The 27,366-nt window shown below is 35.5% G+C and overlaps 1 protein-coding gene across 1 annotated transcript; it reads left to right on the forward strand.

The window, feature by feature from the left end:
- The first annotated feature begins 1,103 nt into the window (after nt 1–1,103).
- LOC141577257 (uncharacterized) lies at nt 1,104–23,336 on the forward strand. Its single transcript, XM_074361415.1, has 11 exons — nt 1,104–1,135; nt 7,480–8,655; nt 10,132–10,617; nt 10,723–10,804; nt 12,105–12,170; nt 12,977–13,040; nt 14,401–14,468; nt 16,440–16,644; nt 17,957–18,064; nt 19,956–20,070; nt 22,747–23,336. Exons 1-3 carry the CDS (start codon nt 1,104–1,106, stop codon nt 10,199–10,201), a joined length of 1,278 nt encoding a protein of 425 aa, XP_074217516.1. The 3' UTR covers nt 10,202–10,617; nt 10,723–10,804; nt 12,105–12,170; nt 12,977–13,040; nt 14,401–14,468; nt 16,440–16,644; nt 17,957–18,064; nt 19,956–20,070; nt 22,747–23,336.
- The last annotated feature ends 4,030 nt before the right edge of the window (nt 23,337–27,366 follow it).

The following is a 27,366-nucleotide window of genomic DNA, read 5'->3' on the forward strand; positions in this document are numbered from 1 at the left end:
ACACTGACCAACAGGAATTGGACAAAATTATTTCAATAAATTTACCCTGACAAATTAAATATCAAGTGATATCTAGATATTAAGTTCACTATTCATGCCCCCTGCCAGAATGTGGGTTTCTTCACCTGTCTAGAAATTCTAGAGACCCTGAGCTGTGGTTGCTTCTTTCTTAGAAAGGATGGATTAGAGTGGACTAGTCTGCTTATTGGCCTTGTCCTCTGTCAGCCACATCTGAAGGTAGCTGCTCATCTAAAGGTGGGATTCTGCACTGTTCCTATTTATTATTTTCTCCAGAGCAGAAACTGTGGACCTATGGTTACATGTGATCACAATCCATGGAAGGACACATCACCATGGTCTTTTAAATAGATATAAAATGTCAACAGCCCTGGCTTATTAACACATACATGTCCTTAATAAAGGCTTAGGTAAAGATTGATCTTTGAGCTTCAAAAATGAAACAAAGCTATTGGAGGTCATCAATGAGAGGATGTGACTTCAGCTGACTCATGAGCTGGACCCACCAATCTGAGGCTCCTCAATCCCTCCCCTGCCCTTGCCATGTAACTTCTGACCACCTTTCCCACAGCTGGAGCTGTTTTCAAGGACACAGCCTTGAGAGAGCAATGTATGATGCAGACCATCTGGAAAGTACATGTGACTGAATCCAGTAAAGGCCTGCAAATAAACTTTTAAGATTCTGGTGGGCAGGTTCAGAAGTCTATTTGTCCCACAGCCACCCAAGACAAACCTCATATGTAACTTCCCATGCTTATTAAACCTGCCACCTACCAGTCTGGAGTGGTTTGCCTCTTTCTTCAGGCTCTCTTTGCCCTCCATGCATGGGGTCAGTTTTTGAAACAACAAGAGCAGCTTCATTTCTCTAATGTGGCTATTAGCAGAAACCATAGATTGAATAAAGCACATCTGGTTACTACCTCCATCTACCTTAGAGGGTGGAGGAAGAGGGTAAAGGATAAAGGGCTCCTGACTTGAGTCCATGATGTTTGTAGAGAGGAGATTGCTCACTGCTTGGTAGTGAGTTCTTGAGTGCAGTATCTCAGCTTTACTACTTCAGACAAAGGCAGTGATTTTCGTAGGGAATGGCTGACAGCTGCAGCACTGATTCCACCAGGTATCCAAGGAAGAGAGGCTGAAGGATTATGCTTTTAAGTGGCCAGGTGGGTTGCTCAGAGTTTTTTATTTATTTATTTATTTTTTTAAGCAGTAGGTCTCCACCTGGAGTAATTCATCCCTGGGACATTTGGTAAGATCTGCAAAGATTTTTGATTGTCATACTAGGAGTGCAATGCTATTGCGATCTCGTCTAAGATGCTGCTAAATGTCATAAAATGTACAAGTCAGCATCCCTCCTCACTCCCCCCTACCACAGACACACACACAAGCACAATTCCGCCCAAAATGGCAATAATGCCAAAGTCCAGAAACCCTGGTCTGGAGGAGATAGGCCTTCCTTCCCAGATCAGGAGCACACAGGTAGTTTTTGCTCTCAGTCTTTCAAATTGTGTAATTAAATCCCAATGACACTTCTATAATTGAAACAGAATGGTTGTGCTTAAATTTAAACTACTCTATTATAACGAAATAATGTTATCCTATTTAAAATTTACAGGGAACAGATTTCAAATGATTTAGGGAAGAATCTGTTATTCAAAGGGAAACAATAGGCCCAGGTCCCCAGTGTGGGATTCCATGAAACAATTTACATAATACATTTACCATTTAATATAATAAACCCTCACTTATTATACAATTTTAGTTTTATAAAGAAGCTTTCATGTACCTTGTTATTAACAATAGTCCCAAATCACTGCTTTAAAAACTCATCTGTTACCGAAGTTGTAAATGAATCATTTCCTTGTGATGTCAGGGATCTTGGGGCCCATAAAAGGAACTTTTTTAGTGTCTATCAGAGTACACTACAAAACAGATATCATTAAGCATATGAAAAACAATATAATGCCCTTGCTTTTTGAGAAGACTTAGAAGAAAACACTTATTTAATGAGATCCTCACACTGAACATTATACAAAGATATGTGTAGCTTAATTAGGATTAAATTTAAGCCTTGTTTAAGTTGTAATTTAAATTATGCTTTTATGTTAAGTTTTTTAAAAATTTATGTGTATTTCTGAAATTTATTTGGATGGATATTTAGTTATATCATATTTACTCCTCTCATTCTTTCTAAAATAGAATCTAAAATAGATTGAGGGTTGTTTATCATCTGAAAGTTAACACTCAAACTATAGATGATTTTTAGCTCCCTACGCCATTCATTTTCCCCTCCATTGTGAACTGGCCAAATGCTGTAGTTATTTAGAACTCTTTTCCATTGTCTCCTGGAGAGAGTGAAAAGAAACAGAAATGGGATAGGAGAAATTATCCTAACGCATTGACTTTAGAAGAAATAAATGTGAAAGCTGTTATTGTACAGTTTTGCAGTTGGATAACTATTGTATAAAGTGACAGAAAACCAATTTTTATAGAAGTTTTATACCATTAAATGTATACTTAATTTTTTTTGAAATTCTTGTTTTTCCCTTTGTTACTTACAGATCAAAATTTATAATGAGTGCTTTTTGTTATTTTTTCTTCTCCATGAAAGTCATTTTGATAATTAGTCAGTTTATTACAGTGTTCCTTGATTTTAAGTTATTTCTGCTTCTTCATTACCTTGATTACATTATCTTATACAGTGATCCAAAAAACTGCTCTTACCCCTTTTATTTACTGATTGATAAGGCAGTGAATATAGTTAGCAGAAATTTTGTAAAAACTGAAGTGTGTCATGCATGTGGAAGGATTTAATTTTATTTTTCTTGAATCTATATCCTGACATTGATGTTGTCCTTCAAAACTGCTTTAAGCATTGCTTTCTAAATTCTTACATTTATTCAACAAATATTGAATACATATAACACATCAGAATGTCCTTAGACAAAGGGATATAATGATTAAAACAAAATATGCCTGCCTCCATGAAACTTGCATTATAGCATCCTCTATCCTTCTGATTATGGTGTTTCTCTTGATTCTTTCTCAATCTATGCATTCATCTTTTTAACAAATATTTATGCTGTTCTTATGTGCTTGGCTTTGTTCTACATGTTTGGTACATAATGGTGAGATGATTACTATCTTCGTGGTTTTTAAATTAGAATGGGGAAATGAATATTATATAATAAAGGCAGACATGAATACAAAATAATGACATTTTAAGTACTAAGAAAGAGACAAGTGCTTTGTAAGAAAACAATCTGGGTAGCAGATTCTTGTATAGAATATGCAGCCCAATATTGTCCTTAAAGAAGTAAATCAACCTGAGAGCTGAGTGAAGAGAAGGAAATAGCCATGCCCAAGAATTCAAATTCATGTTTTTCTGATAGAATATCATCACATTTAAGTACTGAGATGGGTAAAAGTCACAGTCTTCAGTACACCAGAGTCCAGTGCAACTGAAATTCAGTGAATAAAAGGAGAGAAAGATATTAGAAGATGCTGGGTGGTGGCCCTGATGCTGAAGATCAAGAAGGTGTTTTTTGGAAATATAATTATCAGGAATTGGTGATTTTTTGTATGTGAGGACTAAGGAATACAGAAGTATCAAGGATGGCCCCTAAAATCTGAGCTTAAGCAGCAAAATAGGGGACATAGTTTATGGAAGGAGTGAGATGAGTTTGCAAAATGTGTTAGAGACACCCTTTCTGGCACTAAAGCAGAGATGTCAGGTGGAAAGCTGAGTATAGGTCAAACTTCAGAGGAGGTGATCAGATTGAAGTTAGAGGTATAATGAGAGATATCTTGGGCTGCAATTATAAGTCATAAAAACAGGTTCCCCAAAGAGTGTCTAGAGAAGATACTTCCAGTATAGATTCAATAGTAAGGTTTGAGTAGAGGAATAAAATCTGGGAGCATGCACTAGGAAATGGAGATACAGAAAAAATAGAACAAAGCTTTGACTTCTAGGGGATTAAGGTCAAGCTGAAGAGATATACAAGTATCTGAATAGTTATATGATAAAGGTATGTACTAGCTACTGATGGAGCACAATGGAGGAAACATTTAATTCTACTGAGGGTAGTTCAGAGGAGTTACAGAAGGATAATATGGAGCAATTCTGAAAAATCTTCAAAATAAATAACAAGCTAATAGGACACAGGGAAGAACATTCTGAGCAAAGGATTTGAGATTAAAAAATTCAAAGCATTTGAACAATTGTAAATAGTTCAGCTTAATTACACGGTTATAGCTTGTTTCACAATTCAAGATTTAGGTTAACCTTCACTGATGTACCTTTCCACCTGCATTTTACATTCCTGTAGTAATTAACAAAACATAGTGCTTTTGCCCTCTCATTGTCTGCATTAATATTTTCTCTCCTGGCTTGTCTTTAATCTGCACACTAAAAAGAGGAGCGTAATTCCTTTTTATAAGCAAATGCTCATGCAGTTCTATGCAAAGAGCAGATGGCCTACAAATGTATCATTTTCTAAACAACTGTATTCTTGTCCCTTTGTCCTTGGTGGAGATGGAGGTAAAACTTTTAATTAGTGTGAAAACCAAAATAACTGTATCCAAAATATTACAACATATCATTCTATCCTATCTGTGATGCCCTGATGTAAATAAAACAATTCAGTGATCTGAAATTAACCTGTAATTAAAGTGTTGAGAATCAATCAGTACAATTTAAGTTTCATTAAATTCAAACACACTCAAAATTGAATCAATTTATTAAGCTTACTTATTTCCCAGCCCCCAACAGACACAATATTACCAACATGTAACAAGTTCACATATAAACAGCTTCACTATTCCACTTACAGAAGTGAGACTACAACTTCCCAACTAGAATAAGGTACACTCTAAATGCAAATTAAAAGTAAGACAAGACACTCTAAATTGGAGATCTGCTTGCTGTTGGTGAGAATGCCTTGAAGTATTGTTTTTGATCTATATGCAAAACTATAGGGACACACACTTGTCAAAAGAGAATACAAAGTTCAATCTAACTGATCCATCTTGTGCAGATTTTCCCTTCATTCAGTGCAAATTTAAAATGTATAAATTATTTTGATCAGAATTCAGCAATAAAATCTTAACTCAAAAACAAAAACAACAGAAGTGTCTTGTTCACACAATGCCTGTGTGTCTTTGAAAAAAGAAAACTACCTGGAAGCAATCGTCTCTGTACCTCTCTGCCAATTTTGGTTAACAGATTCCCTCTTCTTGACTTGGAGCAACTCTCTTAGAATCATAAATTGTGAAAATGAATTGCACATTAAAGGTTCTGGCACCCGAGGACCTTGAGTTTTCTAAATTATGTTTTTCAAGACATTTAACTAAATGCAACTATTGTGTAAGGAGACGGTAGTTGTCAATATGAACACTTCAATAGAGTAGAAGTAGTCATGTTGAATTTTTTGCATTCAATTATTCATTCTATTTTATGTGATAACACATAATCTATGAATTATTTGTTAACTATCACAATTAAATTTGTCAGTTTTTTTTTGGTAAAACCACTACCAAAAACAGCAATGACTAAACATGCTTTTATAAGGATCAATCAACCAATGCAGTTTAACACATGATCCATTAGAACCTCTCTTTTCAAAGCCTGGAGTTCTTTGACAGGTGCAAAAAATGTACATACTGTATACATTACAGAAGAGATCTTACAAAATTCTATCAATAAATATCCACAAAACTATTGCATGTCACTGCTAAAATTCAGTTTCACTATTCTGTTGAAAAAATTCCATTGGTTACATATCTTATTTAAGTGTTGGAAAGAATACTCCATGACTTCTAAGAAATGATGGACAATCTGAATTAAATAGCTAATTAACTTAAAATCAAAACTATAAGTTACATATTTGATAAAAGTAATCTATATGTGTGCTTATCACACTAATATAATGTAGAATAAGATGGCTATAATTGTGGAAGACTAGATCTACAGAGGTAGTAAAATGGTCCTGCTAGCTAGTAAATCTGATTATTAAAATCAGGAAGGAATAAGAAGAAAGTAGGGAAGAGAGGGAGAGGGGAAGATGAGAGGGAGTGAAAGAGAAAAAGGAGGGAAGGAAGGAAGGAAGGATTTGTAGTCAAACTGTTACATGTCAGGCCCTAAAATAAATTCTTTCCTTAATTCCATGAATTCACTTATTACACAATATTAACAAATTACTTAAAGAATGAATCAAAACCATATAAGATATTATTTCTCATGTAATGGAAAAAATAATACGATGAAGCAAATTAAATCTAATAGTGTTAAAATATTCAAAGCCTCTCTAATGATAAAAACTTTAAATATAAAGTATTCTACTTCAAAAATGCTTTCAGAGATTTTATCAATGGTGAGAGGATGTATATATCATATATAGTTTTCTGTTTATGAATTTGATTATATTATAGCAATGGAACAGTGTAATATTAAATTTAAAAAATGCATATCAATTGAAGATATAAATTAACCTCAAATTTGGGTTGTAAATAATTTTATATTTAGCTTTCTCTTTTCTTTATGTTTTTATATAATTTTAGGAAAATAATTATCATACATAAATGTACAGATCTGAGTCTTTATCTAATATGTCTCAATCTCAAGAGTTCTAAATCCCCTCAATTTCCTTCTTTCCTTTCTTCTTTTCTCCCTTCTTTCCTATTCCTTTATTGGTAATTTGGGGTATAAAAGTTAATTGTTGGCAATATTTTATCAGAACTTACAATGTGAATGAAGGATGAAAAATATATACATATATACACACACACATATAGTGATGATCCAACTTGGAATAAATATTTCCATATTTCTATGAAAAATTGTGAATGAATTTAACGATAGTATGTTATTCCTTAACATTTTTCATAATATACAGTATATGTACTTACAACTTTATACTGTGAACTTAATTGTTTAATATCTACCTTCATGCATGGAAGAGTTTTTATGTTATTATAAAGCATACTTTAATAATGTGATAAAGGAGAATGACATGGTGTTAAGAAATTATGTTAATGTAATGGGCTTTATGAATTCACAAATTAGCTGAGCACTGAGAGTGATTGGAATTAGATAGGCAAATCTCTTGAGGGGAGTAGGGCATTGATGTGTAAAAGATTATTTCTGAGAGTGAGAATAGCATGTGTATGGCCCTGTAGCATGAGGGAACATAGTAAGTACGAGGATTGTAAGACATATATCTATGGTAATGATCATGAAGGTGAACAAGGAGTGATTTGAGGCAACTAACAAGGGTAAGGCCAAATATATAACAGTCAGCATATTACAGCAGGCTGTCCGGCGAGCCGGCCCTCCGCCCGCGCCGCGGGGTGGGCTAGCGCCCTGCGGGGGTCTCGGGCTCCCAGCCCACTGCCCCGCCTCCCCGCCACCCGCTAGGCGTCGTCCGGGGACGCCCCTCGCCGAGAGAGACCCTCAATCACAAGTCACCCCGCCCTCCCCACCCTCCTCGCCGTGCCACGCAACCCGGCCCCAGAACCGCCCTCCCGATCTCCCTGCAGTACCCCTCGACCCTCGCCGGGAAGAAGTGACTCCAGCAGCCGTGGCGGCTCTTTGGGCCCAAGGGGCGGGCGCGGCAGCCATTGGCGGAGGCCGCTGCCTCCGGCTGTCAATCCCGCGGCCCGGCCCCGCCCCACCGGCGGAGCGTGGCAGGACGCAGGGCCGCGGGGGCTGTCGGGACGGCTCCAAGATGGCCGCGCGCTTGGGGTCCGCACCTGCTGGCGGCCTCGAGCCCCGTTAACTGCCACCGCTGCTGACCGGAGCCGCCAGTCGTCCTGGCGACTCCGTGGGCTGTCCCCGCGGGGCGGGAGGCCGCCATGGCGACCCTGGAAAAGCTGGCGAAGGCCTTCGAGTCCCTCAAGTCCTTCCAGCGGCCGCCGCCTCAGCCCCCTCAGCCGGCACCGCAGCCGCCGCCGCCTCACCCGGTACCGCCGCCGCCTCAGCCCCCTCAGCCGGTACCGCCGCCGCCTCAGCCCCGTCAGCCAGCACCGCAGCCGCCGTCGCCTCAGCCGGCACCGCCGCCGCCGCCGCTTCAGCCCCCTCAGCCTGTACCGCCGCCGCCTCAGACCCCTCAGCCGGTACCGCCGCCGCCGCCGCCTCAGCCCCCTCAGCCGTTACCGCCGCCGCCGCCGCCTCAGCCCCCTCAGCCGGCACCGCAGCCGCCGTCGCCTCAGCCGGCACCGCAGCCGCCGCCGCTTCAGCCCCCTCAGCTGGCACCGCAGCCGCCGCCGCCTCAGCCGGCACCGCAGCCTCAACCGCCGCCGCCGCCGCCGCCGCCTCAGCCCCCTCAGCCAGCACCGCAGCCGCCGCCGCCGCCGCCGCCGCCGCCTCAGCCAGCAACGCAGCCGCCGTCGCCTCAGCCGGCACCGCAGCCGCCGCCGCTTCAGCCCCCTCAGCCGGTACCGCCGCCGCTTCAGCCCCCTCAGCCAGCACCGCAGCCGCCGCCGCCGCCGCCTCAGCCGGCACCGCAGCCTCAACCACCGCAGCCGCCGTCGCCTCTGCCGGCACCGCAGCCGCCGCCGCCTCAGCCCCCTCAGCCGGCACCGCAGCCTCAACTGCCGCCGCCGCCCGTCCACCGTGGGTCAGGAGCCGCTGCACAGACGGTGAGTCCCTGCGGGTCCCTCCCCAGCCCTGCGCGGGTATCCGTCCCTCCCTCGGCCTCCCCCGAAGGCCCCGAGGCGGTCCGGGCCCCAGGCCTCTGCTTACCCGGCTGCGAAACTCGGGAAGGAACGGGGCTGTGTTGTGATCCGAGGCCGCGCGTCCCGTTCGGCTTCCTCTGGGCCACTCCCCACCCCTCTCCTTCTCCGGGCCAGGTGTAACATTTTGTCTTCCCTTTTCAACTGAGGGTTTAAAACAGTGTTTCAGATAACTGTCAAAATGCTATGCATGCAAAACCCTAGGTTAACTTAAGGGAAGGAGTAGGAGAGAAGAGGGGAAGGAGCGAAGTTCACTGGTCACTTCTGTGGGGGTGGGTTAGATGGTCACAGTGGTGAACGCTTAACTGCTACATGGCCCCGTGCGCTTACCAGCATAGTCGTTACTGTTACTAACCCCGGACAGCACTGGTGTTAAGGAGGCATGACCACGGACCGTGTGCTCATTGAGCTTAATTTTACACAAACTAAGATTTCCACAGAATCAAGACAGGCAGTAAACGCCAGCTGCAGAGGACAGCTTGTGCAGGGTTGGGGAACAGCATGGCATGATCAGAACTTTAGTTTGACTGGCTTGAAATGTAGAGGGAAAGGGAAACTTCACACTGATGAATCAGAGAGGAGATAGCTGTTTTTATTAAACTAAAATGGTTAAATGAGCCTTGTTGGTTAATGATTTGCCTTAGCAATGTGAATTTGGATTCTGCAAGTATTTTATAAGTTCTGTAAGAAGCTTGTTTTAAAATTTCAAAACTCTTAAGATATTAGAAGTTCAGTTTTATTTTATAAGAATTTTTTAAAAAGTGTTTATTTAACTCAATTAGAACTGAGTTCCTTTAACATAGACTTTATTATCTCATGTATTAATACCCTCTAGAGGTACACAATGAAAAATGTGATTTATAAACAGACACATACAGACACAAGGAAAACAGTATGTAGCTTCAGTAACAGTTTAAGAGAAAAGTCAGAAACAAATTTTCCCTGGTCAAAATATCAAAAAAAGCACCTGGGGCTTATATCCTTTAATTGATTTGAGCTCTAAATGGACAAATACACAATTTTTTTTTTTTTAAATTGCTAAGAACAAGATTCTTTTTCACGTTGAATAATGATTTTGAAGTTTAAATAAATACCAACAATAGAGTTATGAGGGAGGAAAAATATAAAATACTGATTTTTTTTTTTTAATCTCACCGTAAGGTGCATTCTTAAACACATAGGAGAGAACTGTCATGATTTGCGCAACTCGCTTGCAAATAGTTCAACAGTATTAACGATTGAATTTAGATGGTGGGCATATGGGAATTTATCATCCTATTAAACAGTTTTTTGTACTTCTGAGACTTAGAATAAAACATTGGAAGGAACCTGTTAGACATAATGCTCTATGTGAAGTAATTTGTTCCCTTTGTGAAATTCTAGGAAGGTTAAAATGCATGTTCATAACATCAAGAAAATCACAAGCATTTACGATGTAATCAGAACTACCTGAGGATCTGTGAAACTTGGTGAGTTGGTGGATTTTTTAAAATGTCTTAAAACATTTTGTTTTTACAAAGATTACAGGAGTAAGAGAAGATAAATTTTAATCAACTCTTAATATTTTTTTCCTGGTTGATGTGATATAATTAAATGTGGGGAAAAAAGGTAAATTCTAAAAGGAGACACTACCTTGATGGTTTTCTATGGAGGAAACTCAAGCAGGAGGAAGTTTAATTTAAAAACATGAATTACTGCTCTTTATAATACATTCTAAGTTGTCATTCTTTTGAATGCCTTCCTTTCCAAACAGGTGTGTTATTCTGGGAGATCATCAGGACTTCTGGGTATTTGGAGGTACTGACCTAACCAGTGGAACTGCTGATTTATAAGAAGTTGTCCAGAATTTTGGAAAACTGATTAGTAGAGGTAAATAATGTTTCCTTGGCAAGTGATGACAGAAAGTGACTTGAGTGAATTTTCCTTTGTTTTTAGGCAGATGTACCTAACCATGTATGTTAACAATGATTACAGGCTGGAGAACGAGAAGAACTACCATTTTTGCCAGCTGGGATGCAGAAAAAATTGGACTTCTGGGTTCCACAAATGGGCTGAGGTAACTAAGACAGAAAACGTATCTTCTTGGTCAACATGTATCTCAGGGTAATCACAGATGTGTTCCATTACCTGATATTGTTTTAATTTGGATAAATACTCAAGAAAATTTAAGAAATAGAGTTTGCTTTTGCTTTTACATCAGTTTGGTAAAATAGAACAACCTCTTAATTACTAAGTACAAACCAAGTTTTTCATTATTTTTAAAATATTTTAGTTTCTATTTGTATTTGTTTTGTGATAAGTAAGTAAAATCTGTAAGCTCAGAAAATAGTCAAACCTAGGAAGCTGCTTCTGACAAGTGAATTAGCTTATTGAAAATCTGATATAGATCCTTGGCATTAATTTTCAAGTTTTTACAGTTTCCTTGGATTTCTTCTATCTAGGAAAACAACATGCTCTTTTAAGATGACTATACTCTGATTATAGTCTCTCCTTTATGGATTCAGTACTAAATTGTAACCATAGGTATATTTTACCATTTATAAAAGTGCCTGATTGGGAAGTATAATACAATGATTTTGTAAATTGAATTACTCTAAAATTTCAAGGATTTATTTTTAATTCAATTATGATTAATTTTCATTTGTCACTGGCTCTTAATGCTTTATTTTAAAGTGTCTTTCATAGGCCCCCTTCTTTCATCTTCTTCCCTTAAGCTCTCTGTCCGGTAACTCTAAGTTCTTACATGTTCATGGTAGGCTTGTGTGTTTTTTTTAAAGGCAGGTGCACCAAAAAGCACTTTCCTGTGACTATCCTCTGTTTTGTTCATCATTTATGAGTCCAAATTTTATAGAATTGATTTGAAGAATGTCATATCTTTCTTATCATTGTGTCTGGTTTTTAAAATGCTTTCTTTCTGACTCATTTCTGCATACTTTAAAATAATAATATGAATCAAATAAGTATGGGAATAAAATCACAGTTACTTGTATCACATTTGATTCCATGTATATTGCAAAGTCTTATTATTATGTTGGTGTTATGAACATGCATTTCATAATACACTTATTTACATGAATCAGATCTTATTCATTAAGGTCATTTACTTTTAGAAATATGTAATTTCTTGTGAATACATGTATATAGAAATACATGTGTCTTTTTATAATTTAAGCAGCTTAGAATACAGATAAAATAAATCCAAGATACAAGATAATATGCCTTACGTTAATTTAAATTCATGTGAGTTAAAAGACAATTTGAATATTGTTTCCCATTTTCTACTAGATTCTTGATCATATTCAGCAGCACATTTACCTTTACATATATTTAAGGAATCTTTTTTATTTCTACTGTAGCTCTGTCATAATGGAAACTCTGCAGCAGAATCAGCTGTCATCTATCCCGTGTGGCCAAGTGCAGAGGTGAGAATTCTCATTTGTGGGATGACCACTCACAGCTTTAAATGTTTTTACTGTAACTGCTCTTATAAGGTAGCAAGCTAGAGAGAGAGAGAGAGAGAAACAGAGAGAAGAAAAGAGTTCTCTCTGCATATTCCCATGTGTGTGATGGCATTAGTCTTCTTCTGCTGTATTTTTCTAGAATGTGTGTGCGTGTGTGCATGTATGTGTGAGAGAGAAATGTCTTGTCTTTGTCCTAATAGCCACTCTTCTCTCCCTCTAGTTTTTTCTCTATCCTCCCCTCCTTTCTTTTTTCTTTTTCATCAATATCTTCTCTTTCAGAAAATTCTTGATAAATCAAATTTCCAACTTCCTCACTTTTAATATGGTAAAGTTACTTGGATCCCCAACGTCAAGGGATCTCATACTTTAATGTCTGTAAGGATTGCCAGGGACACCTTTTAAAAGTACAGATTTCCAGGCCTTACTTTGAGCAGTTCTCTTCCAGTAGATCCAGGGTGAGGCTGAGCATCTCTGAGCCTTCCCCCTTCATATTATGGTGCAGGGGATCAGGGGCAGCTTTCCTCTGGGTCTCCGTGCTGTTGCTATGAAAAGTGGCTACAGCATCACTAATATTTTTCTTTCTTGTTTTAATTGCATTAATATTATCAAGCAGTTAATAGCATTTTCTTAAAATTATGGTCAAAGGCATAGGCATTTGATTTATAATGGTATCTGCAAACCACTCTTTTACTGAATTAATTTGTTTTGCTTGTATTTCCACAATTGTAAATGCCGTGAGTTAAGTGACTGCTTTGCTTCAACTACAGGAGAATGTGAAAACACTCCAGGAGAGAGAGGTTGCATATATCAATGCAGACTCATACACAGAAGGTAAATTTTATTTCAGATTGTCATTAAATAGTATACCAGTATTTAAGTCTGTCAACTCCAACTCATAAACTAGGATTATCCTCTTTCTATGAGATGCCTCAATAATACCTCCATTTCTCCATTTTACCAGAGAGAACATTATTATGATTCAAATGAATCAATATGATTCATAACTAAGCTATTGATCCTAATTTCTTTAGTATATTTACCATTGGCCTATCTTGGATTACTACTTAAAACTTTAGTACTTTTGACATTCTTCCTGTGGAGCTATTTTTAAAAGTTGGGCTAAAGTATTTCATACAGAAATAGTTCCTGTATGTATTGGAACAACTCTGAAATAAGCACCCACTACAGACTTCCTTTTGACCCTGACATGTGGCATGTGCATCTGTAGGCTTTCATCGTGTTATGGTTATTTCTAGGTAAGTGTCACAGGACACATGTTAGTTACTGACACGCTCTAGTCTAACGTCTTGATATTGAATTGAATGATTGAATAAAAACGTGAACATTATGGCCTTACCACTTCCTTTGCCAAAGACCCCTAGGTACTGCTGCCATAATGAGCAATGGCCCTTACTGTTACTGCAGGAGCTGCGGCCTTAGCAGCAGAGTCTGCCTCTGCAGTCTCCTATCCTGAGTGTGTGCTGCAGCCTCTCTGGCTCCTGAAGAGTTATTTCCACCTTGTGTTTTAGTTTTAGCCAGACTGTCTGTCTGTCTATTTATCTACCTACCTATCTATTCTAAAATTTTATTTATTTGTTTTTACTGAAGTACATTTGATTTGTAATATTAGTTTCAGGTGTACAGTGAAGTTACACTGTTATATACATATACATATACATATACATATACATATACATATACATATACATATACATATACATTGTTTTTAGATTCTTTTCCATTATAGGTTATTATAAGATACTGAATATAATTCCCTGTGCTATACAGTAGGTCCTTGTTGTTTATCTGTTTCAAATATAATAGTGTATATCTGTTAGTCCTGAACTCCTAACATCTCTCTTCCCTTCCTCCTTTCCCCTTGGGTAACCATAGTTTCTTTTCTATGTCGTGAATGTATTTCTGGTTTGTAAATAAGTTCATTTGTATCATTTTTTTGTTTGTTTACATTCCACATATAAGTGATATAATTTGATATTTGCCTTTCTCTGTCTGACATACTTCACTGAATATGATAATCTGTAGGGTCCACCCTATTTTTAATTCTCCAGGAATGATGCTTTCAATTTGAAATCTGTTATATATTGTTTATAATTAGAAAATAAATTTAGAATTAAATACAGGTTTGAAGTCCATTTGGAGGTATTAAAATACTCTCTTATTTATTTTGCAGGCAATTATACTCTCAGAGTTGACTGTATACCCCTTCTTTTCCAGTTGGTATATAAACTGACAAAAGAGGTATGTAAGTAGATCTGTCATAATGTTTTTTGATGAGTGGATAAATCAATAACTTTTGTTTTCTAAATTACTAATATTTAAACTGGTGACAGACATAGCTGATTTGTATAAATAACAAATCAGAATGAGCTTTAATACACTACTTATGTGACATAACTATGAGAACAGTAGTGCTAGTCTCTGTTCTAATAATAGTTCCTAATAATTGTATACATTTGTTAAAATGTGCAGGGTCTATTGTTTCATGGGGCAGAGTCTCTTTGATATAACAGAAAGAATACTGAGCTGGGATGGGGAAGCCTTGGCTGTGAAGATTGCCTTGGCTATTCATTCATTCATTCATTCATTCATTCATTCAGCAAATATTTATTGTGTGGTTACTATGTATCAGGTCCTATGAAATGAATTCTAGCAGCTACAGTGATAAAAGCACAAGGTTTCTGAATCCAAATACTTTATAATCTAGAGAGGCCACAGACCTGTAAATGAGGACTCATACTTCACTTGAATATTGGATACTATATACAGTGGAGGACAGTTGTGGAGGAGAGAATTTAAAACCCTGGGGTAGCTGGTGAGGTTGGAAAGCATTAGAAGGTGTTTACAGAAGGATTAGTGGTTAGGCTGTAAAATGGAAGGATGTGAAAGTGGGGAGAAGGTTTCTCCTCAGAGGACACAGGACCTAATAAAGACATGGATGTGTGAAAGAACATTTCCCGACCTCTGGGTAATGCAATATAACCTAAATGTAAGGTGTTGGTGAAAAAGCTGGCAAGAAATGGGGCCTGACACATAGGCCTAAGTGTTCATAAATCTGGTGATGGAGAAATTAAAGAATCTTTAACAAGGTTGTATATTATCATTTTTATTCATTAGAAAAATTACTCTGTATCAGTGCATTGAATAGGTTAAGCTGTAGTAAGTCTAAAAGCAAAATGGAAATAATTCCACATAATTATTTAGCACACAGGAATTTATAAATACTAGTTATTGATGTAAAAAGTACTCTGAAAATGCTAATGCACTCTGAATCTCTAAAAATTATGTGATCTACTCATTGAGTATATGTGTGCTTCATTTAAATAACCCCCCATTATAGAATTTAACTGTAAAAATATTTCTTTCAAGTAGGTATCACTTAGATGACAGTGGGAAGTAGATGTCACATCTCTGTGGTCCTGTTTCCCAATCGCCCTTCATCTTGCCCTGTCCTTTTCACTGTTAGTGTCTTTAACATCTCATCCTCCCAAGTGAGCATTCTCCCATGCCCATCACAACTCCCACCATACTGGGAAGCTTAGGTCCTTGATCCTTTTATTGAAATGTCCCATAAAAACATCTTATCTAAAAGCACGCTGTAAAGACAGCCCTTGTTGAGGAATCCTTCTCAGGAGATACACTTACACTCTGTCCTACAGAGGAGGCTCCTGCCTTTATAGGAGGGGTAGTAAGAATTTTAGGACCAAGAAGGAGAAGCTTAGGTCTATCCCCTTTGTACATTTATTTAATAAGTATTAAATGTGTAAGTGGTTACCATAATGACAGGATAAATCAAACAGAGATTCTGCTATTAGTGTGTTACCTGTGTAGCCAGGAGAGACTATGATCAAGAATTTTCAAATCCAAGATAGAGATTAATATCACCAAAGTGAATACAGATAAAAGTGTGGGAAGCAAAAAATAAATATCTTAGTTTATTATTTTACATGTTGGAATTAAACAGCCTGCTTAATGGGAAATTGCAAGTTTTTTTCCCATTTTAAAGCCTCTTTTATGTTAATTTGAATTTAATTTTCATGCCACTTTATATACAATATATTTGTCTTTCAGAGTTTTTGTTTTAGGTAGTTTTTTAACAGTTTAACTGGGAAATTAAAATGTATCTTTAGAAGTTCCATTATCAGGATGAACTAATTAATTGTCCAGAAGAGAAGAGTGAGATTTTATAATCTTTTTTGATTTGATTGTCAGTGGAGGAATCAGACATCATTCATCTGGAGAAATGCTGTTGGTTGCTGAGGGCTCAATCCCGAACTGGATGATTTGATTTAGAGACATTTGGCCCATTGGCTTCACCACCAATTTGTCCATCTCTGAGTGAAGATGGGAATCCTTCTATTTTCTACAAATGTTCTTTGGTAAACACGTGAGCCTTGTTCCACCTTTGGAGCCTTGTGTAAGTCGGTTTACCTTTCTGCACCTGAATATTCTCATATATAAAATCAGTTTGACCAAGACAATCATTATGAAACTGTGCTCCAGTGCGGTGCCTCAGCATCTGGTGCAAGGTCAGGGTGGTGGACACTGAATAGGCAAAGCTCTAGCTTCCACACGTGACCTCACCTCTTCCTCAGCTGAGTAGTGTCTATTGTATTTCTTTTATATAGAAGAAGGTTCCACTGCTGTATCCTTCTCCCACCCTTAAAAAATTAAGAAACCACTGGACTAGACCATCTCTAAGGTCCCCACTTAGCTCTAAACTTTTCACTACTATATATATATATATATATATATATATATATATATATATAGTATATATATATATTAAATGATGTTTACAAGGAGTAGTTGTGGCTGATAATCACAAAAACTGTATTTGAAATCTGAAAGCTTGGGTTCTGCTTCTGATTCAGACCTTTTTAAAAAAAATTTCTTACTTTTAGCAAGTCATTTAACTACTTCTTAGCTTCAATTTTCTGCTCTTTGAGGGCACAGAATGAGATTCTTGAAATAGTCTGTATTCTTCAGGTTTCTAGTGTGTTTTAGAAATATTTGTTAGGGGAGCTAGAACAGACAGGGCTTCCACTTCAGCAGTGCAGTTATGTTTTTACCTTTTTAGAATTAGAGATTGAGAAATCATTTCATTTGAAAACAAAATGATTCCATTTATTTTTTATGAAAAGTTTAAAATCCACAGGATTAGATTATAAATTGCCCTTTATTTCTGAAATTTAATATATTTATGTATACAGATTAAGTGGTACAATGAAGACTGCAGTACAGAATTTCTTTCTCTTATAATATAGTGTGTTAGTTTTCTTTGCTTCATGAAGGAGCTGTATGAAGCTTGTTAATAACAACACAGTATATCTTTGATAGAGTTCAACTTTTCTTCTTCTTTTTTCCTTTTTCTTCTTAGTCTTTCCAAATTAGGATAATTGTGGTCTCTGACTTTTTTCCAGTTACATTTTTAAAATATACTTTTATTTTTTACATTCTACAATCACTTTAGACTTTTGGAATTAATATAAGATAGAGACAGGTAGGCAGACAAAACCAAACACTAAATGATAGTATTTTCTTCTAGGAAGTTAAATTTTGGTTATAATTATGCCAGGGGGGAAAAAAAAACTTCCTAAGACAGTGGAAACTACTGATAACTTTTAAAAACTAAGTCAGTTTATGCGATTCATGCCTCCTTTCATAAGCATGTCATTATTAACAGGAAGTTTGTTGGCTGTGATTTATTCTGTGTTCCTATTTTACAGGTTTATTTAACGCTTTTGGTGAAAATCATGACAGCCACATAGATTTTAAGGAGATATCCTGTGGGTTATCAGCTTGTTGCAGAGGACCTCTGGCTGAAAGACAGAAATGTAAGTGTGTTAAACATCACAAAATTTGGAAGCTATACAGAGAAAAAAATTAGCATCCATTCATGTAAAAAATCATCTGATTAAAGCTTGAATTTTCATCCCTTTGGCAAATAGCAATCTCTTGCTGAGGTTTTACTGAGGTCAGTGTAAAGTTCAATCATCTGTTCTTTTTTACTGTGGAGTAATTTAAGATCTTTGTTATTAATAATGGTTGAATTTCCAGATGAATGTACAATTCATGATAAATGAACTACATCATTTATGATGTGTTTGAAAATGTTAAGCATATAGAAAATATTTTCTGGTAGTCTATATAGAAAATTTGTCTTGCTTAACTTGAATTCCAACTTATTTTCTAGCACTGTGTATATTGATATTTTATTAGCAAAATTAAATTTATGATAAAACAATTTTATTAAATACTAAATTTATCTTTTAAACCTAGCTAAAATATTATAGCATAATTTATAAGCATATTACATTAATAAATCTTAAACATATTTGGTTAGGAAAATGCAGCAGTTTACATTTAATTGGAACCTAATTCTTATATATTCACTAGGGTCATTATCTCTGCATCTTTGTAAAATACAGCTTCACAAATACTGCATATTTTGGGTATGATACTTAATAGTTCAATATTCTTTAGTAATGTTGTACTGTGATGCACTCAATTTAATAGCATAATTGTTACACGGGTGTGTGAAGTAGATAATTATTTAATCTTAAAACTTTAGATTTCTTTTATCTTCCCTGATAGTATACCATTACTCTAACCTAGCTTTGTGATAGATTATTTGTTCACATTAAATTTCTGGTATTAAAGAGGCTGAAGTCTTTTTTTCTCAATTGAGGTTAATTATTGTCTTAAATTTTTTTTAATTTATTTTTTTGCCAGTGGACTAGTGGAAGTTAACCAACTAGACTAACTAGCAATTTTGCTGATATTGATGTTAATTAGCAAAGTGCTGATATTTCGGATTTTTAGCTTGTTGTATATAAACTTCATTGAAGATTTGAAATTGTTCTTAGGCAAAAATATTGGGTGCACATTAATTACATTGGTGAGGCAAAATCTTTATACAGTCATCTCTCATTATCTGCTGAGGATTGGTTCTGAGACCCCCTCAGATACCAAATCCATGGATGCTTAAGTCCTTATGTAAAATGGCATAGTATTTGCATATAACCTATGAACATCATCCTGTATACTTTAAATCATCTCTAGGTTACTTGTAATACCTAATATAATGTAATTATTTGTACATACAATGTAAATGATATGTAAATAGTTGTCAGTGCATAGCAAATTCAAGTTTTGCTTTTGAGAACTTTCTGGGAAAGTTATATATATATATATATTTTATATATTTATATATATATATATTTTATATATATATATATATATTTTTGATCTATTGTTTATACCTGTGAATGCAGAACCAATGGATACAGGGGGCTTACTGTACCAGCTTTTTGTTGATTCTTAATGTAGATGGAATATTTTCAGCATTGTAAGAATCAACTCTGAAGTGATCAGTTTTAAATATTAGAAATTAATTTAAAAGCTTGAATTACCTTCTCAAAATCTGTGAGAGATTGTATAGTAACTTGGCCCTTTTTCAGTTTGCAAGAAATTTAACTTTAGATTTAGGTGAAGGATAGAGTTCTCTAAGCTGGCTAATGATATAAGGAGAGAGACTTGTGAAGTTTACAGGAATTCCTACAAGTTCAAAGGACTTTAAGGACACAGTGTCCTCCAAATAAAAACTTAATCCAGAATGTAGTTGTTTGAGGAACTAAGTAATTTTACTAGGGCAGCTTGTAATAAAATGTATTATACTTCAGAATATGAAAGTAATTTCCCTCCATAAGAGTTTCTTTTCTTTAGTTTGCTTCAAGGTATTTGATGTTGACGGTGACGGAGTTCTTTCTAGGGTTGAACTGAGAGACACGTGGTTGCACATTTAGAGGTCTGGAAGGACAACTGCACCGATGATATCCTGGTAAAGTCTGATTGCATACATCTTCTTGCATGTAAACTTCCAACAGGAACATAGAGTGAAGAATTTTTTAAAGGAGGTTGAGAAAAAGATTTCTTACTACTTCTAGGTTCTATATTATGCTACTCAAAATATTCATAGCCAAAGATGCAAAATTGGGAAGAGAATTTGCCCTAGAAAATTTAATAAACTGAATGTATTATGTAAAAAAAAATGAAACCACTGGAAAATTGTCATAAATTTTTAAGGTAAACAAGCAATCTATTTCTGTAATTAAAAAAAAAAAAAAAGAAAAACCTTGACCGAAAATACTTTATACTTCAGCTACTGGCTAATAAAAATGATACCTTCTCCTTCCTAACTACTGATTTGGGTTTCTGGTTTTAAAGGAATTACACGTGGATGTATCCAACATTGTAGAAGACCCATAGAATGCGCATGATACTACAAAGGTGAGTCTAGCAGAGACTAATTTATTCTTTTCTAAAAATACATTATATTCTGAATTGGTGTACATACCTTATATATACATACTTGAATCTCTTCTACATCATCCCTGCTAAATGCTTATTTGGACCTGTCGTTACAATACCTCCAAGTTGTCCCTAAGGAAAGCCCATTCCACCTTTAAACAACTCCATTAAGTGTTATTTACATAAAAACATTATATTTTATAAGCTAGGCATTTTATAAAAATTAAGTAGAGACAGCCCTTGCCATTTGTAGTTTATAATCTTTACTTCTCCCATTTTAATACATTATGGTAAGACAAAACTTATATTGAGCAAAAGAAGCCACAGAATAAAAGAACACATTGTACAATTCAATTTATATGAAGTTCTAGAACAGAGACAGAACTAATGTTAATAAGTGTTACAATAGTGATTTTGGAGATGGGTGATTTAACTGGGAAGGACCATAGGATATCTGGGATGATGGAAATTATTTTTTATCTCAATCTGGGTGGTGTATATTGTTTAAAAAAATTTTTTTTTCAATAATATTGGTGAGGGTCTGTCCTAAGTTCTTTAATAGCAGCCAGAATAATTGTATAATAGCAGAAACGAGCATGTACTTTACAAAGAATAAAGCCTTGAATTTTTTTAGTTTCACAACATTTATTAAAGATATTATAATAGGTTTGCCTTAATGTCTATGTATCCCTGTGAAACTGAAGATATTCCATATATGTGAGACACATATGAGTTAATTTGACCCTTTCTATTCAAATGTTGACATGTACCAAGTAGCAGATGGTAGGATGTAGACCATAGTGGTCTTATACAGGCTTAGAAAAATAAGTAACATTTTTTTAATCACAAATCCAGAAGAAATCATCATAGTCTTATTAACTGACACTCAATAGAAATAAATAATAGAAATGAATTTTTCAGGGCTTGATCTTTGTTTGGCAATTCAGATAACCATCTTCATTTACTTTTCTGCCCAAAACTAAGGTAGCCATTTCTATTTGGTATATATGAAAACAGAAACATAGGAAAGTTTCTTTTAGGAAATAACTTATGTAGAGATACAATTTCCATCGCCTTTTTTCTGGGTGTTTGATAAGTATGGAGGTTATCATTGCTGTCTATTTTTGTGTAAGACCGAGTTTCTTCTTATGACTGTACTTTTGAACATTAAAAAAAAAGATCATTTAGCTGCTCCATCTCCGTGTAACCATAATAATGAAATGGTAAAAATTTAGAATAGAATTTGGACCTTTCAACCAAACCTATTACCCATATTCACTGGTGACTAGACTGTGACAATATTACCCATTATTTTGTACCATTACATTGGTATTAATATACTTTAATGGAAGTTGCATCATGAAAGCCAGTAAGTACCATCACAGTGCTTTAAAATCTTTTCTTATAATGAATGGTATTATATATTGAATGAATACATGAATATCATTAATAATAAATAATATTAAGTATCATTAAATAATAAATCATTAAATAATAAAAATATAATTAAGTAATAAAAGCTAAGAACATTATTATTCATCTAGGATTGTTAAGGTGATTGTTCAAAAAATGAAGTAAGAGGCATTTGATTATATTTTTGCCTCCCAAGAAATATTGTCTACTGTATATAAATGTAATTTTTGGTACACTTTGACACCAAAAAAAAAAAATACTGCTTTACTCAACTTGTGAAAGTAATGTTAAATTTTATTTTGAGGAAATGTTAATATAGATACTCATTTATTATATATATTTAGTTCTTTTAAATCTCTTAAGAAGTCTAATAATGCCAGATGTTTTAAAGAAGATCTTAGAAAATTGTTAGGGTCAAAGGGCATAATCCAGAGAGTTTGGAAAAATGCTTTCAAAGTTAGTAAATAATCCTTTTTCTCTACCCAGAACCTTTTGTGGGTTCTGTTAGTAAACTTCACCTTGAACCAGAAGATACTGTGAGTTATTTCCCAGGTCTTACTGGAGGAAGATTTTTGGTGATAAATTGCCCACGTTATGACTCACTACTTCAGAGTTTGGTTACTTTTGAACTTATTTTTGCTGGCCTACTTTTAGATGAACACATAGCATCTACATTAAATCATTAGTTTTCTTTCAGGCAAATGACCATTGCAAGTTTAATAAAACAGATTTTATTCAAATAATATAAGAAAATGAAGATTTAAGATGTTCTTAAATATTGTTTCTCTTTCAGAATGGCCATCTTAACTCTAGAAGAATATCAGATCTGGAGTGTGAAAAATGTTCTTGCCAATGAGTTTTTGAATCTACTTTTCCAGGTATGTTTAAGGTAAATGACAGAGACCGAGGGCAGTGGTACCAGTAGTTCTACATCTTTTCCATTATGTAGTAGTTAGACAACTAGACTACAAACCATATATTGTCAAAAGAACTGCATTAACCTGAACACCACCTGCAGATGGTAAGTTAGAGCGTGCGTGCTTCTCAGAGTCACAATGTGCATGATAGGAAAGTAGAGTATAGCTGATAATGTTTATCTTAATAACTCATGATAGAGCAGATTATAAACACATAGAAAAGAATTTAAAATGTAAAAGCCATTATAATTTGCTATTTTTCTTTACTTTTTTTTTTTTTTTTTAAGACCCTTCCTAACAAGTAACGCAGTGTGGACAGAGACATAGATCATAAGTTGGCAGCTGTAAAATTTTCACAAAGTATACAATCTTTCCAGTTAGGAGGTTATTTTAGATGCAAAGCTGTTTCTTAATTTTCTTTTTTTTTCTTTCTTTCTTTCTTTTTTTTCTTTTTTTTAATTTAATTCTTTAGAAGGCCCAAAAAAGATTGAAGGAGAAAGGAGGAAAAAAAGCTGTCAGGGGTGAACATGAAATCATAAAACTTGCCAGATTTTAACTATTTTCCCAGTTAAAGTAGTTCTCTTTGCTCCAATTTAAAGAAACAACTTATAGTTTCCCATTTTTCATAGTTCTTCATAAATTTATGTTGATTTAATAGTATTTTACAGAGTGTGAGTAGGGACAGACTGGAAGTTCAAGATTTGTAAATACTGACAGTATATATAGAATAGATAAACAAGTTTATACTGTATAGCACAGGGAAATATATTCAAGATTTTGTAGTAGCTCATGGTGAAAAAATATGAAAACAAATATACGTGTATTCATAAAGGACTGAAAAATTGTGCTGTACACCGGAAATTGACACAACATTGTAAACGGACTATAACTCAGTAAAAAAATAAAAATAAGATAAAACTGTTAGAACACTATAAAAAAAGTAGTATTTTAGATTTTTCTTATTTTATTCTCCTTTTCTTATAAAAGCACCCCTATGAAGATCAATAAGACTTGATATCTTTATATCTATCATGATCCTCCATTGTAAATACAGAGTAACCTGCCTGTGACACAGCTATGTTAGAATAAATGAAAATTGAACTCTTCCTGACAGCTAATAACTAATGTATATTTAAAGCATATGAAATCTGATAAGCCTATGATACCCATTTAAATCAATCAGTTGCTCTACTGTCAGTTATCAGCCAGGATCTAAGTTGATGTCTTTATAAAACATAAATACATATAAAAATAATATAAACCTACTGTAAACAGAAATGACTTGCTTAGTAATATGAAAATGGTGCAGCTATTTTAATCTCATTTAAAATGATGTCCTCAATTACTTTGTTATCATTAATTATACAAACATTTTGACCACTTAAGTTTGTGTCTGAGTCATCTTGAAGCTCTTACATAGCAAAGCATTTTGAACTTTTATATTGCCTTTCCTATTTTCTCATGCTTATCAGGGACTTGCATAGGCACTATTTTTTCTATGACTCTATAAACAGATGTATGCCTGAGATTTTCTTTTGTGTCTCAGTGTCTCTAGCATTATATTACTGACAGATTTTTTGTTGGTTATCAATCTAATTTTTTTCTTGGTATATATAGTCCTTTCAAATATATATATATATGTAGTCAGTTTACACTGTTGTGTCAATTTCTGGTGTACAGCACAATGCTTCATTCATACATGAACATACATATATTCATTTTCATACTCTTTTTCACCATAAGTTACTACAAAACAGTATTAGATATAGTTCCCTGTGCTATACAGTATGAACTTGTTTATAAATTGGGAGTTTGATTTGCAGGTACTAAATATTAACATTACATTTTATGATGCTCACTTTATCCCATATTCAGACATGCTTTTAAAACTTTATGTTCACTTAATATATAAGTAAGCAGACTTACTCTAAATTGTTTTATTTTCTGTCTGTTTCTAAAATAGAATTAGCTAGTAAATTCAGTGATAAAAGCTTGAATTATACTTTTTATTTTATTTGCCAAGATTCCACTCCTGGCTGACCATTTTGGGTATTTAAGTATAAAGTAAGTAAATGTCAGTAGAATTAGGAAACCATTCTTGTGGTAATATTATTTTCAGTCCTTTCAAATAAACTCAGTGCCCAATATTTTGCAGAGGAAGCATTCTAAACATGATCAGGGTCTTCTATCTTGTACGTTAGTCAGAAAGCATCAAATGTTAAACAGTTTGATAAACAGAATAGTGCACCACACTGACCCCTACCTATATCCATGCTCTAATCCTGAAATCTGTGAATATGTTATTTTACATGGCAAAGGGGATTTTGCAGATGTATCAGGTTAAGGACTCTGAGACAGGGAGATTAGCCTGGATTATCTACATGGGCCTAGTCTAACAACAGGAGTCCTTAAAAATTGAAAATCTTTCCCAGCTGTGGTCAGAAAGATATGACTTTGGAAGAGGGATTAGAAAGCTGTAAAGCTGTTAGCTTTGAAGATAGAGGAAGGGCCATGGGTAAAGAAGTGTGGGTGAACTCTAGAAGCTGAAAAAGACAAGGAAATACATTCTTCCTTTGACCTACAGAAGGGCATAGTGCTGCTGACATCTTGATTTTTAGCCAAGTGATACCTGTTCCTGACGACCTACAGAACCATAAAACAATAAGTTTGTGTTGCTTTAAGCTGCAAAATTTGTGATAATTTGTTACAGCAGTGATAAAAATAAGTATAGGGGAGATAATCCAAATTTATGGATTGGAGGGCTCAACATTTTAAAGATGTCAGTTCCCCTTCAACTGATTCAAAGATTTACATGTGCACATCAAAATCCCCAAAAGTTAATTGTTGTTACTGTTTTTTTGTAGAACTTGACAAGCTGTTTCTAAATACATAGAGAAGGGTGAAGGGCCAATAGCCAAGATGATATTAAAGAACAATGTTAAAGGACTTATTATAAAACAATATTAAGTCTATGTGATAACTACCTAAAGTTAGACATATAGACCAATGGAACAGTATTGAATTAAACCCTGTACCATACATGAACAGTAATTTTAGATAGATTATAAATCTAATAAATTTGAAACATAAAGCAAAGCATCTGGGGGAGGGTAAAGCTCAGGTGGAATGTGTGCTTAGCATGCATAAGGTCTTGGGTTCAACTCCCAGTACCTCCATTAAAATAAATAACCTAATCCCCCACCAAAATAAAGCATCTAGAAAATAGTGTAGGAGATATTTTAATGACTTTGAAGTGGCAAAGAGTTCTTAAACAGGACACAGCACTAAACATAAAAGAAGAGTTTTAAGTTGGACTTCAGTAAAATTAAGAATTATTTTTATCAAGAGATACCATTAAGAAAGTGAAAAGCTAAGCCACACGGTGGGAAAATATATTTACTATACTTATATCCAACAAAAGACTTGTATCTAGGGCATATAAAGAACAAAAACCAGTGGAGAAAAAGGCAGAACCTTAATATTAAAATGTGCAAAAAAATTGAACAGGTGCTTCTCACACACACAAAAAAATCCACATAAGCTATGAAAAGGGGCTGACCTCTTTAGTAATAATGGAAATACGTACTAAACCCACACTTGGAACACCATTAGGCATCCACTAGAATAGTTAGTTGTTAAGTGATACGAAGCATTGGTGAGGGCAACAAGCAATGGGGACTCTTACACATGGCCAGTGGGAATATAAATTCTTACAAATACTTTGGAAATAGGCTTTTTGAATGAAAGTTATATATGTATATGTGTGTGTGTATATGTGTACACACACACACACACACACACACCCTATTACCAAGGGTAACCCATGTGTGTACCCTTCAGAAACTTCTACATCTGAGCACCAAAGGACATCCAGAAAATTCTCATAATCACTATTTGTTATACCCCCAAATAGAAAATGACCCAAACACTTTTCAACAATACATGACCATAAGTGGTGGTACATGCATACAAGTTGTATACTTTAAAGCAATAAAAATAAATATACTAGTTTACAGAAAACACTAGTGGATGAATCTTACATAATTTTGAGAGGAAAGTATGGGACCAAAAATTTCAAAAGCAAAAAAGCCAATCCATGGTGGCTGAATTTAGGATGGTGAGTCCATCAAAGGGGTGCCGTAGTATCTGGGAAGAAACCCAAAGTGGAACAGCAATGTTCTGTTTCTTGACTGGATGAAGGTTACATAGATGTGTTTACTTTGTGAAAAATCACTGAGCTGCATACTTAAGATGTGTTCACATTTAAGCATGTATATTATATTTGCATTTTTAAAAAAAATGTTTGATTGCAAAAAAAGATATCCAAAGCCTAAGTATTTATTAGTAGGAGGATGGATAAAACAAATGATAGTATATTCAAATAATGGAATACTATTCAACAATAAAAAAGAATCAACTACTGATACAAGGATGAACCTCAAAAGCCTAATTTATACATCTCATTGTCAGGTAAATTTTAACTCAGAAGGTAAACA

Source organism: Camelus bactrianus, chromosome 3 (genome assembly GCF_048773025.1).
Source record: "Camelus bactrianus isolate YW-2024 breed Bactrian camel chromosome 3, ASM4877302v1, whole genome shotgun sequence".
NCBI classification, from domain to species: Eukaryota; Metazoa; Chordata; class Mammalia; order Artiodactyla; family Camelidae; genus Camelus; species Camelus bactrianus.